The sequence below is a fragment of the Crocodylus siamensis genome, chromosome 4 (genome assembly GCF_052110815.1).
Source record: "Crocodylus siamensis isolate JL-2025a chromosome 4, ASM5211081v1, whole genome shotgun sequence".
Taxonomy (NCBI): domain Eukaryota; kingdom Metazoa; phylum Chordata; order Crocodylia; family Crocodylidae; genus Crocodylus; species Crocodylus siamensis.
The window spans coordinates 81,892,623-81,913,002 of NC_143398.1; the positions used below are offsets into that span (position 1 = coordinate 81,892,623).

General features: G+C 38.6%; 1 protein-coding gene across 1 annotated transcript in view; it reads right to left on the minus strand.

The window, feature by feature from the left end:
- CEP290 (centrosomal protein 290) overlaps nucleotides 1-20,380 on the minus strand; it is a 102,723-nt gene that overhangs the window by 68,212 nt on the left and 14,131 nt on the right. Inside the window, 13 exon segments of the mRNA XM_090042646.1 lie at nucleotides 536-638; nucleotides 4,091-4,206; nucleotides 7,137-7,286; nucleotides 8,368-8,532; nucleotides 9,623-9,765; nucleotides 11,693-11,777; nucleotides 12,093-12,185; nucleotides 14,982-15,094; nucleotides 15,644-15,731; nucleotides 15,813-15,913; nucleotides 16,940-17,102; nucleotides 18,439-18,611; nucleotides 20,030-20,153. Coding sequence (XP_089898772.1) covers nucleotides 536-638; nucleotides 4,091-4,206; nucleotides 7,137-7,286; nucleotides 8,368-8,532; nucleotides 9,623-9,765; nucleotides 11,693-11,777; nucleotides 12,093-12,185; nucleotides 14,982-15,094; nucleotides 15,644-15,731; nucleotides 15,813-15,913; nucleotides 16,940-17,102; nucleotides 18,439-18,611; nucleotides 20,030-20,153 — 1,617 coding nt within the window.

Here is a 20,380-nt window from a genome sequence, read left to right on the forward strand (position 1 = left end):
GTGAACTACAATATACCTTTATCACATCAGAGCAAAAAACAAAATTCAAACTTCAGTTGACAAGTTTTTTTGAGCTTAGAATGACACAACTACTTCTTTACACATTATCCTATCATTAATGTGTGAAGGACAGTTGGGGGCTAACTTGCAACAGAAGTATTAATGCAGTTTTAGTCATATAATATCTCAATTGTATATTCACTTGTGTTATTTTGGGCTTTTACTGGAACATGAATGCAGATTCAGCATGCGTAAGCAATTATTGCTAAAAACAACATTGTCTTATGGGGTTGAAATCTATTTATGATGTTACTATTTTTGCAAACCATTTACATATACTACTACTACAGTGTGTAAGATGCACTATGAATTCTGTTACAATTCACAGTAATGCTTGTAATTTATGCTGGATACCAACTTCTCTGTGACCTTGTGCGAAGAGCATAACAGAACTTTTTTCAACTCCTATACTGCAATCTCTGTTAACATTAAAATGTACCACATATTAACTGAAAGCATAAAGTTATCTGCTTACAGCATATTCCTTTATTTTAACAGCATCCTGTTCTTTTTGTTCTTCTAGCTTTTTCTTTTCTTCTTTCATTTTTTCAGATTCATTTTGCCAACTTTCTTTTTCACTAAATGGAGTAAAGAAGCTTTGTTCACTTATTTTTGCATGAGAGAGTTTAATGTTCTTTAACTTATACACATTGGCCAGGTTACAGACATTACACTTTTACTGGTGTACTTGATGGGAAACCAGTCTGTACCCGGTAACAACTTTGGTGCACAGGCTGGTTTAAAAGTGGCAGAACCCAGGCTAAGATTCCCGCCCCCCTCCCTCCCCACACACACACTCCCCCCGCTCCCGCTCCAGGGCAAACGCGTGTTCTGTTCACTATTTATCTAAACTATGCCACTTGTAAAAAACAGCACAACTTAGATTCACTCCACCTCAGGCTTTGTTAACGTCTGTACCTAGCCTTAGATTTACACCTTCAGTTGTCTTGTAATAATCACCTTGAGCACCTTTCTACAAAGTGGCTTAAATTAGAAAACATTTTGGTAAGACAAACATTTTCATCAACAAAATTCATGAATCATAATATCTTCTATGAGAAACCACCGATTTCAATCCTTTAAAGAATGACGCTTTCCAATTACCTGTACCTTGTATGAACATGGGGAAAAAACCCATGATATTTTCCAAGTATATTAGACTGGGCAGTTGTGATATGAGCATTTTATGTAACACATGAAAAATACAGAGGATGAGAATCTGTTCTGGGTAAATAGCGAAGTTTTTGTCAGTGATTTAAACATAAGACAAATATTTCTTGGTGGGTACCCTAAACTACAGGCTGCAGAACATCATGAGCAGTCTCCCTCAATCCATCTGTTCTACCTTGTATAGAACACTTAAATATGCACTGAGCCAGAGAGAAAACATGGCAAAGGGAAAACTGTCAGCAATATTCAATTATTTATACAATGAACAATAACAACAGGGCACACTGAGAGCTCCAGTCCATCTGTACCAAGAATGAGAGTATGGTCAGAGTACTCCACTGGAAGGTAGGAAAATGCAGCTTCAAACCAGATGGCAGAGGAGGTAATTTAAACTGGATCGCCCACATCCCGGGTAACCATTCTAATTACTGGGCAAAGGGCAAAGCACCTCTTCTTTCTTTTGCGGCAGTTTTATGAATCTGCCTTTTATTCAATCCAAACCACTATATATTTTAATTCGGCAATATTTTCAATTATTTATATAGCACTAATGAGAAGATTCATGGAGCCTTTTTACATCTTATACTACTGATCAGTGTTAGTGCTAGCTTGAGTTTGGAGCAGTCATACTTCAGGCCAGCAGAAGCCTGGAGGACTGAAAGGTAAGAATCCCTTGCTCCCCGACACTCCCAGGGCTCCTCTGCTGCTCCTCAGGGTTTCCCCACTGCCTCCTGCCTCCCACCACATCCAGGGCATTACTTACTTGTGGCTGCCCATGATGTATGTCCCCAGGGAGAAGGCAGGGAAGAGTTACACTAGTGGTGACGCATATGGGGTGCACAGGCATGCATGTGCACCCCCTGAGAGTGCCATTGCATCTCCTGACAGGCTGCACTTCCCACTCAGGCAACAGGCTAGGGGGGTAGGCGGGAGCACCGGCATCCCCCCTGCAAGTGCCGGCCAGGGTGTGGGAGTGCCGAATGAAGCAGCTACTTCACCTTCCAGTCCAGGTGAGTGCGATTGGCCGTGGGCCCCTCCATCGCTGACTGATTGCTGGGGAGGCACGTGTCCCCCCTGACTAAGATGGTACCAGTTGCCCATGGGTTACATTATCTGCCAGACCACAGCTTCTCCCTGGCTGCTGCTCTTCTGGCCCAGAGAACAGTAGCAGTTGTAAGCAGGTTAACCCTTCCCTGCCTGCTCCCATGGAACAGACAATGTGCATAGCCACAAGCATGCCCGGCAAGGAGCAGCGAGCAGAGTGCTGGTGAGGGTTGGGGGGCAGTGGGCCCAATTCAGCCCAGTGGAGGAGTGGGGGGATGTTTACATGAAGTGTAGCCTACAGTGTCTGTACCCTACTGTAACACAAGCTGGTTAACATTGATCAGAGATGATCCTGCTTTTGAGTGGCATAATTTTGAGAAGCATAACAAGTGCTTAAAACTATTTTTAGGTGTTAATGTGTGGGCAATCCAGGTGTTAAGAGTACCAGGAGCTGCCCAAAATTACCATGTAAGAGGACCCTTATAAGTAATTCAGACTCTAAAATCTTTACCCTGAAAGAGTATGCATCTATGAGTGGGGAGGAGTTTGACAGAACTCTACTTTGGTTCTCAAGAGATGTTCTCTTAGGAAGGACAATTTTCTGGGCTTCAGCATGAAGAAGAAAAAAAGCCAGAAAAGAACAAGTAGTTCTATTTGGGACAGCATACACATGTTCAAGTAATCTGAGAGATAATTCTTCAAGTTTGTTTTCCTGGTAGAAAAATGTATCTAGAGTTGCATGTAAAGTCATTTGAATGCTGAAGCACTGAAGAGTAGAGAGCTTGCAGTGCTGACACTGTGCAGCTTGTGGCAGGGGGTGGGGAGGACATGCAAACATCTCATATTACTCTGAAGGATCCCTTAATCTGCCTGGTGACAAATGACCCCAGACAGCTCATGTTTAGCCTATATTTCTCTGCAGCACAATGTGGAGGTTGTGAAGGGGGCATGGTCTCTCTGTAGTGGGCTGGGGAGGGAGAAGAAGAAGGGCAAATTTTGGAGGACTATGTTCTCTACTGAGAGAAGCCATAGCATGAACAGACTTCTGTTATCTTTGGACATACTCCTCTGGGAATAATTTAACCCTGGTTGTTTCCAGGTTATTTTTCTCCTGGAATGGCCACTTTTACTCTAGGAGAGAAAGCCTGAATATCTGCACACTTGTGGTTTCTCCAGAGACAGCAATGACTCTCTGACGAGAAACTGAATGCGTGTATGAGGCCTGTGCCACAGGCCTAAATCAGGAAGATTTTGCTCACTGATACTACCCAAAAATCTTTAAAAAGCTTAAATGGCTTTGGAGGAGGTGGGAATAACCTGAAGCACCCTCAGAATCAAGATCTTCAGTTTGCACACAGATAGTGAAGTTACTTTCTCTGCAACATCATTCTGTCTATGTCATGACATTCTCTCCCAGTTACTTTTTTCTTTTCTTATGCTTGAAAGCAAATGAGACCAAAACTCTGACTTGCACAAATGTCAGGTATACATAAGATTAATGACAAGGTCATGGTTTACAAGATGCTTCCGTGATGCCAAGGTGATCTGTGGCACAGAAAGAGCTTTACATGGACCAGTTCTTATAACAAAACAGGAATCAAAAGGCAGGTCAAAATGACACTGCTTTTCTGGAAACTGTCTGGCACCAGTGGGAGCACATAGGCAAATCTCAAAAAAAGAATGATAAATGCCTTCAGAAATTACTGTCAATACAATGGGAAAATGAATATTTTTCTTATTAAAAAAAAATCAACATTTTTACAGCTTCTTTTGTCATACTAACACTCTCAAAAGATAGATGCAAAATAATCTGTACCTTTGATATTCTTTATACAACAAGCCCTGTTGATGACGAATGACTGCAAATTTTCGCTTGTAATCTTCCACCCCTCCTTCCAATTTCTTAAGTAACTGCTCCTTATTTTCTAGTTCCTAATAAAAATGAAATTATTAACAACATAGGCTTCAAATCAAAGTATTCAACAAGGCTATGGTCATTCAGCAGTATTTTCTAATAGTAACCTATGTGGAACGAAGCTCAATATGCTACTGAAATCATGCCTGTCCTTTTGCTAGAACAACAGAACAAAACACTCAAGTAAAATTTAAATACATGTAAGTAATAAATGTATTATTTTATGGGTCACTACTGAAATACTGAGAATTACCTGGCACATGGTCTCACACAGCTGACAAACAACACATTTGTAAAATGTCAAGTCATTCTCTTATTCTGAAAAGCAGTTATACTAATCACACACACAAAAAAGACCTTTCTAATAAACAAAAGCAAGGTGACAAGGTTGATTACAGGCAGTAATTAACCTTACTTGTTACAGGCAGTGTTAATTTAAGTTCACTTCTCCCATTCATTCCCTAATCTTCTCCCTACCCCACAAACCTCATATTATTCCTCCCAAACAACTGAAGAGTTAACTCTTACAATAAATGAGTATGCAGAAATATGCATGGATTGGTATTCAAGAAAAGTTCTACAAGCATATCATTTGCATCTGTGGATGAAACTGCAGAATCAAGGTCTTAAGCCTCTGCTACACGTTACATATATTATACAATTAACTGGTTAATCACACAATAAATTTAGACCTGCCACACATGCAAAGTAAGGCCAGCCCCAAATACAAAGTAATTATTATGCAATAGAGCTGTGCGAAGCTTCAGCAGCTGACTAGATTTGGAGGAGATTCAGCCCTATTCGAGGACCAAATCTCCAAATCTGAATTGAATCAGGAGACCAAATAAAAGCTCCAAATCAGTTGAAAGCATCTGAATCAATTCAGAAAAGCTTTGGAAAAAGATTCATCTGATTCAGAGATTTGACCATAGACTAAACAGGCTGCTGACAGCTGCCTCCAGCTGGTAAGCCTCTTTGAGTTGGAGGGAGAGAAGGAGCATGGGGGAGGGAGGGAGGGATTGGGGCTGGGACAAGCCACTCAGCCAAGGTGGGGAGGGCACATTACTCGGAGAGGAGGCAGGAGGTGTGGGATGTGGGTGCGGCAGTGCTGAGAGCGGGGGCTCAGCCCTGCTGCCACTTGCCCAGGGCAGGTGGGGAGGAGCGAGATGCGGCCTTGGCTCGCTCCAGGTGGAAGGGGGCAAGCGACAGCAGGGCACAGCTGGGACTAGGCTGGGGCCAAATGGGGGATAAGGCCAGCCAGGGCAAACATGGGGGCTTCTCCCACAGCTCCCCCCCGCCCAGGGAGAGGCAGGCACAGCTGAAGGAGCCGTCCGGCTGTGCCTGCCTCTCCCCAGACGATCTAAGTCACCAAATCTGTCCAAATCAGCGCCAAATCTTCCAAAGCTGATTCAATTCAGGACAGTGATCAGAATAGAAGAATTGAATCGCTGTCCTCTGAATCGGCCGAATCTGAATTGAATGCTTTCCCATTCACACAGGACTAATACACAATCAGCTGGTTAATCGTGCAATAAATGTAGACCGGTTACACACACAAAGTCATTATCACATGATAAAAACTGCTATCCAGATATAAAAAGAGCCAATCACCTATAAAATTAGTGCATGAAAATGTATAACTCAATAGCTGGTTTCTATCCAGCTTTATTTTGAATGTGTAGCAGGGCCCTGAGGCATCACAGAACTAGTAGAAAGGACTAAATGAAAAAAGCTGTGCAGATCTGCAAAACAAAAGTTTGTTTAAAATAGCAAAGCTACTCCAATGTCAACCCTGCTTTATCCATGGGCTCATGAGAAGCTAATGATTACAGCATAACAATTACTAAGCACTCCTGAGCAGTCGATCCTCCTTCCTTTTTGGGGCCAAACTACAGATGTTCATATGCCCCAGTTACACATATTCTGGCAAACTTCTGACAATCTAATTTTTACAGTTATAACCAAATAAAACTATGATAATGCCCTGTTGGTAAAAGAAAGTAAACCATATTAAACATAAGTTGATTTTTTTTTTTTTTTTTTTTTTAAGAAACTGACAGGAAAGACCTCCCAATGGCCAAATTTGGGTGACTGTGCTCCTTCACCTTTTATTATGACAATTTTTGATTATATCTTCTTAATTTTCCATATACTTTGCTACTGAAAGAATTTATTAAATTCTTTAAAAATAACTTTCAAAGCAAGTCAACTTTAAAGCAAACCCATATGCAAAAAGTACTAGTTCTACAAACTGTCCAAGAGGTAGGTCCATGCACATAAAACAATGATTCTCAATAACTGTTATAATTATCATCATCACCACCGCTGCTAAATATACAAATACCTACCCACAATTGACACAAAATAAACAAGAGATAGAAATCCACAACGTAAAAACTATTCTGATCTGCTGTGGTTCTTCTGAGTTCGCTGCAATAGAAGAACTGCTCTGCTACTTTTCCATGATCAAAAAATGAGTGAAAGTGAAGAGTTGGCATTTTCTGGGGGCTGCTTTGAATGTAATTTTAGTTAAGAATCACCGATACAGAAATTCTTTTCAGTCATAGTGCAATGTTACTGATTTTCAAACACTATGTTGATAACCATCCTGCGTATGAAATTCAATGTAGTTTTAAGAAGTATCTGATTTAGCAGCCAGAACAGAGGAAAGAGGACTTGGTGCCTCTTGTCACATTGACTTAATTGATTTAGAAATATGAGAATTTTCCACCGTCAGTTTCTAGAACCAGAAATGTCAGGCAAGGAATTGAAGAACAGGACTAGAGAGCTACACTTGATCTTAGCCACCAGAGGCCAAGTATTAGAATAACATAGAGAATAATTTCAGAGGATTCTGCAGTTCCCCCATAATCAGTATAGGAATGGATTTGGAAGTATTCAGATGTGTGTTACAAACATCTGTAATAACCAGATATAAATCTATTACCTGTAAAAGATGTATTAAATATTCATTCTGAGAATTAATTATATTAGCACTTGAAGGAACCATCCCATCAGGAAGATTTACTGTTCTGAATACTATATTGGCCCCTTCTGACTGCCGTAAGGAATGAACCTCATTTTCAAGTTGTTCAATCTAAAGAAAACAAACAAAAATAAGAGCAGGAAAAAAATCCATCATTCAGCAATTAACATTGACATAAAACCTAGTTTCCCATCTTAGATTGTCATAAATTATAAGTGCCCCCTAATTTAACTATTTCCATTTCTTTCCAAAATCTTTTAAAGTAATCCTTCATTTTTAAAAAGGTTACATTAAAGTTAAATATTAAGACTTTGAGCCAAAAGGGTAGATGCTAAGCACCTGAGTAGGTTCACACAACTGGAGATCATGTTAAGCCTCAGTGCCCAATGAGACATGGTTTAAAAAAAAAAAGAGTGAACAATTTTTTGGTCTTTTTTTTTATCTTTGTAATTCCCTTTTAGCATAATTGTCCCCCAGAAGTTAGCTGTTTCATAATACCCTATGATAGGACACTGGACATGCATATTTTTCTAGAGATGAAGAAATGGTAGGAATGTAATTAACTGAGGACGAGTCTGCAGATGTAATCAAAATTCTAATTTTATAGAAGCCTAAGTCTGTCTGTCTGTAGCACTTTATTTTTGACTGACAAACAGCCAATCAGAGCATGAAGAAACATTCTAACAGAAGGCAGGCTACCGCTATGATAGTGGGCACAAAGGAGACGGAGCTGGGGTGGAAGGTGAGGCCGCCCTGCTCCCTGAAGGTGGTGGCAACAAAGTGGACACAAGGTGGGGGAGGTGAGGGCAGCAGTGCTGGCCTCGCTCCCCCTGCCCTGCTCCTTACCGGTAACATGCCATGGAATCAGTGGTGACAGTGGGGCCAGGGAAGAAATGGGCCCAGGCCCAGGCCCAGGCCCGATGTAGGGGGGTGGGGGGAATGAGCCCAAGCCAAGGGAAAAGCCAGCCCGCTGTGGCAGTGGGGGGGACCAGCCCGCCCGCTCCACCCTCCGATCATTCTTGACAGGCAATTGGCTAGTCTGCAAATAAAATATCAATAAAGTTAAAAATTAGATAGGAGCATCATTTTTAAGACACCTATATCTGATATTAAGTGCATTTTGTTTGGTGCTGCCCACTTTTTAAGTGGTTTGGAACCACTTTTTAAATGTAAAATAACAAAAAATACTTACCTTTACATTTGCTTTTGCTAATTGGTTAGAAAAATTTGTTGCCTCCTTCTGAGATATTTTCAGTTCCTGCCTTAACTCTTCATTTCGCCCTGTAAGTTGGTCGGCTTGAGCCTTCAAATGCAATCTGGCATCAAAGAGTCCCTCTGAATTTTTTGATTCAATTGCCTAATAGATATCAATTCACTTAGAAAACAGAAAAAGAAAACAAACAGAAGAACCCAAAACACTTTCTACATATTTCCTAAAAAAATTGAATTTTCCAGCGTATGTAACATGGAATTAACCAAAAAAAAACCTTTTAGATTTTTTTTAAGAGCTAAGAACAATTTTGTTGATAATGGTATTTACTAAAGAACTTGATTTAATTATATTAATTTTGTTAGAACCAATGCTTGCTTGGCAAAATCTTTTACTAGACCACCTGTATAGTTGGGAGATATTTTAGATAAATTTTAGGAAGACTGCCCCCTCATATCTGGGCCTTTTTTAATATTAAAAAAGGGAACAGGTTTTTTAGAAAGATGGCTCAATAAGGGAAACAATTCCAACTATTAATAAGCATGTTAATATTAGGCCAGGTGTGTCTGAAGAGAACATCACAGAAGATACAGAAAAGTGTACAAATATACATTTTTTATCCAGGCTTTTTGTCTGAGGCAACAGTTTATTTTGTTTTCCTTTTGTTAACTTTGTTTCAGTTGTGCTATGCTTTTAATCTGAGTTTTTATTAATTAAAAAACCAAAGCTGCAAAAGCTTCATTGTGAACATTAGAAAATAAAATAAATCGTGAAAATATCAATACAGCAGCATACTAGTAAGCTATGTTCTTCGCGAATATTTAGGGTGGAAAGCCATATAGAAACTAGGTGTTATCTACTGATTATCCATGTTTTCCCCTTCTTGCTAAGTTTTTACATTTAAAGACTCGGATAAATAACTGCACCACTCTTTATATGGTAACATAATGAGATGGAAGAAACAAGAAACCTATTCTGTTTTTTGGTATTAGTCCACATAAATGAAGATCAAAATGAAGCTGTAGAGAGGCTTAGAAGTAGGCAGAGGAATAACTTGCCCCTTTTAATTGCCCCAGCAAATATCCAGCTGGATGTGCTGAAGGCACTGGGACACTGGGAGGCATTTTGGGCCTAAGAACCAATATTCAATATTAAAGTAATGCTATACTTGAAATATAGTCAGTAGTATGTATACAACTTCTATGAAGTCAAACTGTTCCAACAAAAGACAATTTACGTTTACTAATCTTTCCAGACTAGGGATGATTAGTGCTGTTTCTCCTCCTTTCACAATAGGATCCTTCTGCATTTCTTTGACAGCTTCTAGTATTTCTTTCATTCCTTGCTCAAGCTGTTTATTTTCTTCTGATAATTCTTTTACTGAAATAAAGTTATGGATATTTTTTAAGTTGCTATAATATTTCCAAATATTTTAGAAAGCTTGTATTCCATTAGACTCTGACAGTTTGAAAGACAATAAGAATATTCATCTTAAGCGCATAAATATTGATGTAGGGAATTAATAATAGAGCTGGTTGGAAGTTTTATTGAAACATTCTGCATCAGAAAATACCAGTTCAACATCATCAAAATTGTACATGGAAATATGTTGACTGTGTTGAATCTAAGTGGGCTTCCTGTTCTCTTATCTGGTATTCAGACCTTGCCACCTCTAGAAGCCCCAGTTCAAGTCAAAGCTTCTCAGGCTTCCTAGACTTCTTGCTACCAGTATGGAAGCCTTGATGGTAGGGAGCCTAGCAGCTGCAGAGCAAAAACCTTCTTAAGCAGGCTGCCAGATTTCAGGGACCTCATCTACCTCATTTTAAAAATCAAAATGAAACTTCTTTACTTCATCTACACAACGTTTCAGAATTCCCTTTTCATGAGAAATTGTAAGCTTTCACTTCAATGAAAGAAAAAATCTTCTCTTGAAAGTTCTGAGTTTCCTATATTCCAGCCATTGTTTCTTAAGACTTTAGTTTTCAGTACTTTAAAAGCAAATGTATCCAATTCTCTGATTCATGTCCTCAGCCAGCAAGGAAGTTATGTGTGTGCTTAACTTTAATCAAGTGAGTTTGATCATTATCTTCAATGGCATGGTTTTACAAGCTTAAAACAAGGGGTATGTTTAAGTACTCTACTGGATGAGGCAAAACAAAAGAACTATTTGGTCATTTTCATTTCATATACTAAAGTGAATATGACATGCTTCCTATATACTGTAACTTAGGGGTTTTCAACCTTTTTTAATAAATGCACCCCCGGTGGCCTCCTTTTTAAGTGTACCCGCAGCAGAAAGGAGGTGGTAAGGGGCCGGACGCTAAGCAGGGGCGTGGTGAGCAGCAGAGCAGCAGCTGCGCAGCATCTGTATGGCCCTGTTCTCGCCCCACCCCTGCTTCTGTGAGGCAGTGGCATGGGGTGGCAGTGCTCCTTCCTTGCCCACCCCCTACATACCCCTTGAGTCATTTCTAAGTATCCTCAGGGATACGCATACCCCAGTTAACAACCCCTGCTGTAGCTGATCTATATCCCTAATGTTTAAATTATTAAAAGTATATATAAAAGCATTCTCATTATGTTTAAAGAGAGAAGTTGAAGTGCTGAGTGAAATCCTAAAGATATAAGACAGTGGTCTCCAACCTTTTTAAGTAGTTCACCATTTAAAAGCAACCCAAGAGCTACTGTGTACTACCACCACCTCCTCCCTTCCCCACCCCCCCCAGCAGCTAAGTCTGTAGGGAGAGAAAGGTGGGGGGCACAGGGCAGATTGAGGCGGAGGGAGAAAAAATTATTTGGGGGTGCACCTCCCCAGCACATAAGTCTCACCCAGCCAGGGCCCCACTCAATTTACCCTTGCTCCTGCCTCTATGGCACTGTCCCTCACTGCCGGGGCCTCAATCTAGCCCCTGTCTCTTCCCTCCCCCATGGACTGACCTCCTGGACTAGGGCGCATGCTTAGGCACGCATGTGGGCACTCAGCCCCAAACCCCAGCCTCAGATCAACTCCAAGAGGCTCCGAGATCTACCGGTGGATCGAGATTCACTGGTTGGTGACCATTGATAGAAGAGAATTTGGTAAATAAAGCTTTTTCTCATCATTTTAGAGCTGTCATGTTTTCATCCGGATTAATCCTCAACCTAAATTTCAGAGTTGAGGTACTATTACCAAATAAATCAGATGTACCTACCATATACATGCTCATTCCATGCATTAAAAAAGACACTAAGTCATTTATCATTTTAAACATGAGAAGAAAATAGCTATAAATAAAGATATGCCTAATACAACAAAAGAATTACAACTTACATTTAGACTGAAATTTAGCTATTACAGTCCTGTTGCGTTCCAAGTCTCTCTCTCTCTCATTTAATTCTTTTGCAAGGTATTCATACTACCAGGGGACAAAGAAAAAGAAACAAAAATTTAAAAATGGATTTTTAAGACAAAAATTCAGACTTTTAATAGAGAAATATCAAAGAGACTTATAATATTGAGGAATGGGTAATTAAATAAGAAAATATGCTCAAAGAAGTATTGTTAAATTGTATATATTCTACACTTCCAGGAACAATTATGTATTTTCATGTAAAAAGTCCAAATCTCCACAAGAAGAAAGCCAGAAAAAGAAAAGTATTAAAGGCATAAACAATACTGGTGTGCACATTTATCATCTCGTCATAAATGTCTTTGCAAAATCTTGAACTACCTGCACTGCCTGGCTTCTGCATTTTTCAAGCTCTAATTCTGTATTTCTATTGAGTATGTTCTTGGCCAACAAATTCCTGGATATCTGCTCATTCTAAAGGAACAATGAAATATAATTAAAGGATTGATTTCCATTTGCTTTCAGTATTATATTTCTGAGATCTTTTTCTATGATACAAATAAGGAAAGATATATAGATATGCATAGGAAAAACTAAATTGTATTACATGTTTTGCAGCTTTGTTATATTACTGGATTTACCTGAATCCAAGATAACTTTGCATTTAAGAAGACCCCTCCAATAATTAGATTCTGTAAAAGGATAATTATAAATGTTATAATTTTTCATGTCTAGAATCTAGTTATTGCCAAGTCATCTCAAATGTGTACCCTACCACTGCCCTGGCAGGAAGACAGCAGCAGACGGGCAAGCAGGGAGCAGGCAATGAGGAAAGCAGAAGTGAGTGAGCATGTGAGGCAAAATGGATGGAGGGAAAAACAGGAGCAGGGGACAGGTGGAGGAAAAGCAGGGGTGGCCCGGCTCCCACCCCTTGCCTGCCCCCACCCCAGTGACCACCCCCAACCCACCACTTGTTCCCCACTTCTGTTGCTTTCCCCTCTGATCAAGGCACAGGGGAGCCCCAGAACTATTTCTGTCCCACACAGCAGGGCATAGCTGTACCAGGATCCTGGCTCAGCAGGGGCTGGTTCCTCCTTCCCTGGTACTCCCTCCTCCACCACCCCTTTTGGCTAGGAGCAGACTGAAAGGTACAATCTGCATACTGCAGAGCTGGGCGCCCTGCACAGTTGCTCCCTGCAGCACAGGGCAAGAAGGGCTCTGGAGCTCTGCTGTGCTCTCCAGTGCTGAAAGTCAACCTGCTCCAGTTGGGAGCTGTGGGGAGCCACTGTGCAGGGAAGCCTGGCTGTCTGGACACTGCAATAATAGTGTGCATATATCTCCTTTCCTGCTTGACTCCCTGCCAGCAAGGGAGACTATAGGAGGGGAGCCTGGCAAGGGCAGATGCTGGAGGCATGTATTTGCACACTGCTGATACTGTCCATGATCCAGCCAGGCTCACTGCACAGCTGGTCCTCACAGCTGAAGCATTCTGATCCTCGATTCTAAGATGAGCTTTTATTTTCCCCATGAAAATTTTCTGTAATATGGATAAAGATGAATAAAAGTAGTTGCAAGCCAGCTAAGGAACAATCTGCAAGCTGGAGGGTAGCCAAGGGAAAAAGGAGCCATTCACCAAATTTATGCACTGATCCTCTCCATTGACTAATGTCCTTGGTGACATGAGTCCCATGTGCTAAAGCTGTTGCATCCTCTAGCAGGGGGTACCATTCTCATCTTCTGGATCTCTTAGTAGAGAATAGGCTTCCCTGTCTTGCCTCATCCAGATAAATGGCTGTGAATCACCCAATTTTGTATAAAATTAAATCAAAAAGGAATCCTTTCAGTGTTGTGGCTTGTTATTTAACTGGAATTAAAATTTAAGATTAGAGAGAACATTATAGGCATAACAGTGTCTAAAAGGTAAGACTGCAGGAATGTGGAGTAAGGAGGAGGGAAAGATGAGAGAGAAGATAAAAAAGAATTTTATCTGCTTTTGTAAAAGCTTGAGTAGGCCAAAGAAATAAAAATACTTTATAGATAAAAATGGAAAGAAGTATGAAGTGGGAGATGTTTACCGTCTACTTAACAGTACCAAATCAGCTGTACGGCCAGTGGCTTTATATTAAAAACCTCTCATTACTTATACTGCATACATACCAATTCAAGTGAAACTGCCCTATATTTATTTAAAGTAAATTGATGAAGTTCTAAGTATTAAAATGATATACTCAAAACAAATGACAGGATATATTCACCTAAAACTTACAAGAGATAAATTTACACATACTGTGGCAGTGTCTCACCTGTGATCTAAGAAAAACTAATTCTCTCCTCAATTGCCCTATGAGATTTTCGACTGGATCTATCTGACATGTGTATTCCAACTGTCCACTTTCAAGTGAAGTCCTCAAATTTTCTACCTGCAACAAATCTGGAGAGCACATCTGTTCGCTGCTGGCATCTTGAAAGGCAGAACACTTTATTTCAGGGTGGCCCTGCTCAACTTTCAATGTCCTTAATTGTGATTTACATGGGGTTGCTGACTTTCTAAGAACAGACTGACTGAAAATTGCAGACTTTTGGCTAGGAGACAGCCTTCCCTGGAAATCTTCAAGATATGTTTTGTCTGTGTGCTCTTGAAAAGATGCTTGGGTTCCAGAATTTTGGCTATAGCACCCTTCTGTCTCTTGACTTTTGAAAGCTTTTTGTGTAATTTGCGAAACAGGAGACAAATCTGTACAGTCTGATTTTAAGTTTTGTGATATCTGCCTATTGACTGTATAGTCTGGTGCTGTTCGTGTCCCTGTAGATTGCAGTTCTGTTGATTTGTAAAGTTCTTTTATAGAAAAAGCTTCAGAACTATGCCAAACATTTCTAGAGTCTAATGGGACAAAATAAATATTTCTACTTTTTTCTGACAAATTTAAATTATGAAGTATTCCAGAAATTCTTTTCGAGAGGTTTCCCAAAGCCTTGGTAGTCTCACATCTGTCTCTGTCTGGTTTTAACCCGCTACGTGATGCTCTTCTAACTGAAAGCACCGTTTCTGTCTCCATATTATATGAACTGCTAACCTGCATTTATGAAAAAACAATGTTTGTTATAGTTTCACTTACACAAAAATTGTTTCATTTAGGGTCTTTTTTTACAACTTTACAATACTGGCAGATCATTAAAAACGTAACACCCAAATGTTCAGAAAGGAACTGTTTTTTACTTGAATTCATAATTATCTATAGAATACTCATTTATGCATAGACATGACCCTACCTTGGCTTTAAATTCATCAGCATCATCTGTGCTCATGAAATCTGATTTCCTTTTATTTGTCTTCATCTCCTCGGTAAAGCTATCAGTCAGCTGGAGGTCACCTGCATCCAATCCTAATTACAAACAAATTTACAAATAAATGAAAATAAACGTATTTATCTACCACAAGAACATAGTGAAATGTTCCAAGCAGTAGATCAGATTTCTGGTCTCTCTTCTCTACTACAAAGTGATTGTAATACTGCTCTAAAAAGCAGCTCATAATTTTTTTTGGCGGGGACGGGGCAAGGAATTCCTTTGTTGGAACAGAATTGGCAGATTCTTATATGCAGCTCTTTCTAACACCCACATTATAAAGATTTACTGGACAGTGAGTATATGGCAGGAACACCCCTTATATTATCAGCTGATGGAACAATCTTCAGTGGAGTCATCACAAGTCAGAGCATGTAGCAGGCTGGAGAATTAACAGAAAGTATGCCATTCCATCTTTCAAAAACAAGTGAAAATCTAGGCCAAAATAGTGAGTCAGTTTCATAATTTTTAAATATATTTGCAAATATGAGCACACTGTCAAGTAATGCCCAGCAGGAACACACAAAATCACTTGGTTGCTGGTCTGAAAAGGCACAGTGCAAAAATCAATCAAAATACCATCCTACCTAATAATGCAGCTCTTTTTCCTTTCTCCTGAGCCAGTTTACGAATCTGTTTCTTCAGTGCAACTCTTTCTTCTTCTAGTGTTTCAATCTGCATATATTTAAACATTAATAAGCATGTCTCTCCAACTGCATTTTATAAAACCATATTTAAAAATACGCTTTTACTTGCCTCTTTCAAAAGAATCTGGTTTTCTGCTCTGTACTGCTGTTGTTTCAGTGCTTTGCTTTTTCTAAATTCATTTAAATTGATCATTGTCTTTGGATCAAGACCTGAAACACAATACAGACTGTTTTAACTTTAGCTATAGTTGGTTGATTAATGAGAACTAAAAACAGTACATTACTAACTCTACAGACAAAGCACACTTGGAGACTTAAACTTAGGCCACGTACAGGCACCATGTTTCTACAGGGAGAATCACTGTTCTCCCTGTAAAAAATATCAGTGTACAAGCATTTGCTCAATTTCTCCTAGGAGAACCATGACCCTTGTGGGAGAAAGATCTTCCAGGTGTCAACTGCCTGGCACATCCCAGCTTAAAGGATGGACTGGGGGCTTTACCCCACTGCTCCATCTGCTCTGCTCTTGGAGAGAGAGGCTTGGGGAAAGTGCTGGGATTTGTTCTCCATCATTCCACTCCCCCAGGGACTAGGAAGAGTGGAGCAGTCACTGCTCCTACACCTTCCTCAGACTGGAATCACCTTGGTCTGGGGAAGGCATAGAGAGCAGAGAACAGCAGGCAGTTGTGGGCTAAACACCTGCATACGCCCCGTCCTAGAAAGATTTCTACCTATGGAAATTTCTGAGAACTATTTCGGAAAAAAATTTCCAACAAGTAGAAATTACCTTAATTCACATTATATTTATCTGTCTATATTTTTCAGTGCAGTATTATGTATAAAATAAATACATATAGTTGCTTCATATTGTACCATTTGATTGCATTAGGCAGACTGTGCATCTTGGAATCAAGAAAAATTTATTCAGCTTATTTATTTCCTATGCAAAAAAACCAAAACAAACAAAAAAACCCAAAACATAGCACAGCAAAGAATAGTTTATTTCTGAAGGGTTTCCCTCTCCCCCACCACACTTCTATAGCTTATCGGTTGTTCTTAATAAATGAACTAAATATAATTACTTTACATTTTGACAGTATGGATAAAATTACTTCCATATAATTAAGGCCAGATAATAGCCTAACTCTGTGACACATATGGTAAAATTTAATGGACAAGACCCCGGGCTTTCTTGAGGATAGCAACAAATATAACCAATGACAAAAAATTCAATACCTAGGCGTTCTCTGAGGTCTTCATTTTCATCAAGAAAATCATTAATTTTAAGTTCCAGTTTGTTCACTTCTTTGATTAAGGCTTCTATTTCATGATCTCTTATTTTAATCTGCTTTTTTAAATCTTTTATTTCAACCACAGCATCTTCCAAACCATATATTCCCTGTAACAGTTCCAAAGTGGATATATGTGGACATATTTCTTATATAAAAAGAAAACATAAGAAAATTATAATGTCCTATTTCATATTTTATCAGTATCCCTGAGCATTAAAAACTAAACAGTAATGTTCTAATATCAGAATAATATTTAACATTAGCTGAAACTAATTAATTTTTAGTAAGAAATGCTTACTGCCCAAAACAATTACCCTAGGTGGAAAACCAAAACAAAAAAAGAGAAGGAAAGGACTTAGGATAGATAAAAAGTAGATATGGAGCAGGGATTCTGGTTGTCTCTGATAAAAAAAAATCCCCAATTACTGGATTTAAAAATGTTACCCAAATCCACATTTTTTCATGATTAAAATGAAACATATGCATACACATATACACATATATACACACACACACACATATATATTAATTAGTGGTGTTCCAAAAATTGGGGATTTTTTTCTTAATCAGAGAAAACCAGGATCCCTGATAATGAGTAAGCAAAAGATTTCAGTTTGGAGGCTATTGAGTTAGGATTATGGTGGAGTAGTTGATCCTGTTGCCAGGCTTGACCCGTAAATAAGTACATAATTCTTCTAATCAGTGAAAATAATACTTGTTATTTAAAATGGGAGTCTTTTACTTTAGAAACTATGTTTCCTTCATCTTTTAAGTGTTATTTAAAGTCACAAGCCAAAATGTGTCTGTAAGCAAAGAAACCCTTACAAAATTATTGATTCAGTTCAATTCCAGATTTTCATGAACAGTTGTGATCTCTACACAGGTGGACTGCCTTCATAGTATTGAGGCTAGTTTTATATAGCGTTTGAAAGTTGAAAGTAAAAATGTAAAGCATAACTGTAATCAAGAAAAGGGAGTAAAAACACCATCTGCTTATTCATATGCTTACTTCCCTGTGATATCAGATATCCTTCTAGGTACAGTTGAAGCTTTTAAGAAGTCGTCCCCCCTTCCTCTCCCCAGATTGTAAAATGAGGTTCTCATCAGCTTACATGGTGACCCTGCAACAGATCCTCACCTTGACTATCCAATTTCCATCATTTCTGAATGACAGTTTGGTCAAACACAAATTTAACAATTTGCCAAGGACAGCTAACTTAAGATTCAGCTGGTTTATCCACCATTTAAAGCAAAGGTAACAAGAGTATGAATAAGAAGAGACAGAATAAGCAGCTCTTCGTTAAAAGTCTGTTTTGCTTTGTTTTGTTTATAAACTGTGACACAATCGTTAGAATGTCATAAAATGATCTGTAAAGAATGATAAAAACTACCGATAATAATAAAAACTAATGATAAAATACAATCTTCTCAAATATTGTGTACCATTTCATAGTCTTTCATCCGTTTCAGAGCCTCAATAAGTTCTCTATCCTTCTCCATAGCATCTGCTTCTGCTAGTTCTGCTGATCGTTCAGCTTCTTTAGTTTTCTGTTCCAACAGCTGCAATTTTTCCTGTATTGCTGCAATGTGATTTTGCTGAACTAGAGAAGAGAAACCTGGGAAAAAGCAATAATTTATTTTATATAAAAATATTTTATTTTTAAAAAGTGGTTCCTGATACAAGGTAAAAAATGCCTCAAATTACTTTGTATCTGTTTTGATTTCCACAAATTATTTATCCTCTTCTGATATAAATAATTACACAGACATTCAGATTAAGGCTTTATTTTTTTAATTCTTATTACTTTAACAAGCAAATTTAATAAGAAGATGGTATACATGATGGACTACTGTATTCAGCTTAAGTTCAATGGCACCAGTTATAAGTTTTTTTTCCTGGATAAGGATATTCTTTACTAAACATGTAATGCTACAAATACTTATATATTTGCTTCATTTTATGCACCGTGAATTCTCCTTTAAGGCCAACTGGAGTTTTCACAGCAAATAGAGTTATTCTACTTCTCACTTCCCCATGTAAAATAGATCATTTTGTTTCAGCTTAAAGAGCTCTGTAAGCTACAACCAGCAGGGCAGATTCAGCTCCCAAGCCATTTAATTCAGCCCATTAAGCTAGGACATTGGCAGCAATTCAGTGACAGGGGAAGTAGCATCAGGAACACCAGCTAAGTTGCAAGCAGCAATTCCGATCACTCCAATAGAGTGCCTGCCCCTGGCTAAAACTAATACCAGTGACAAACTAAACTAGCAAGCAGCACTCATTAAAACAGCGACAAAACCAGAAAGGTTGACCTTCAATTCCATTCTTTATACTAGTATAACTTTCTAAGGTAGACACATCCTAAAAAGTATGTTTGGCCACATCCTTAACTGCTTTAAAAAAGGAAGGGGAGCTGCTGCTGCTCAGGAATGCACATCAGCTCTTACAATCCATTATACCTGCTTTGTCCTGCAACAGCACAGTTTAGCTAAAGCATACTAATTTTAACACTAAATGAAGCAGAAGTCAAGTTAGAGCAGTTTTACTATGCTTGTAATACTACAGAACCATGCAGATGTAATAACTATTCTAACAGCTTCTATCAGATACCAAAAGAATTGTTGCATCTTTCTGTGCCTTCAGTCTATGAAGAACCACAGTGCACATTTGTAAGTTACTGTTTTCAGAAGGAGTATCTAATAATTTTTATATTCTATTAATGTGGTTTCAAATCCAAATGTACTTACACTTTTTAAAATAAAATTTGGAAGATCTGCTTTTATAAGTGGTATATGTAGTATTTATGAATAATTATATACAACTCAAGTGACATAAAATAGTCTATAGAACTTAAATAAGCCAAATTCTGAACAGACATTTGACATGTTAATAGGTATTTTAAAAGTTGGCTACATTTGACAAATGGAAATGGGCAATCAGTAAGAAGAAAAATGGTTTTGAATACTTTAAAAGGACTTCTATGCATCTTTTCTATTATTTTAAGATGTATATTAAAAAAAAAAATGAAGTAACCTTTATCTTTTTGGAGTTCATTTTTCAGGTCTTCTATGATCAACGCATTTTTTTCCATGTCTTTTGTGTATTGTTCTACTTGCTCAGTAAGCAACCTGATATGACTGTCTCGTTCTTGTATACCCTTGAAAAAAGACAATTATTTGGGGGGGGGGTAGGAAATGGGCTTTATGGTTTAATGATGAACTACCAACATAAAAGAAATGACTGCTTCAAGCAGAAAGGCAAATGAAAGGATGAAAAACAGCTAGTATAAACATTGCATTAAAAAGTTAAAGAACTAGCACTTATAACAGAGAGTTCAGATATGTATAAATGAAAGGCAGCAAAAAATAGTATAAAATACAAACA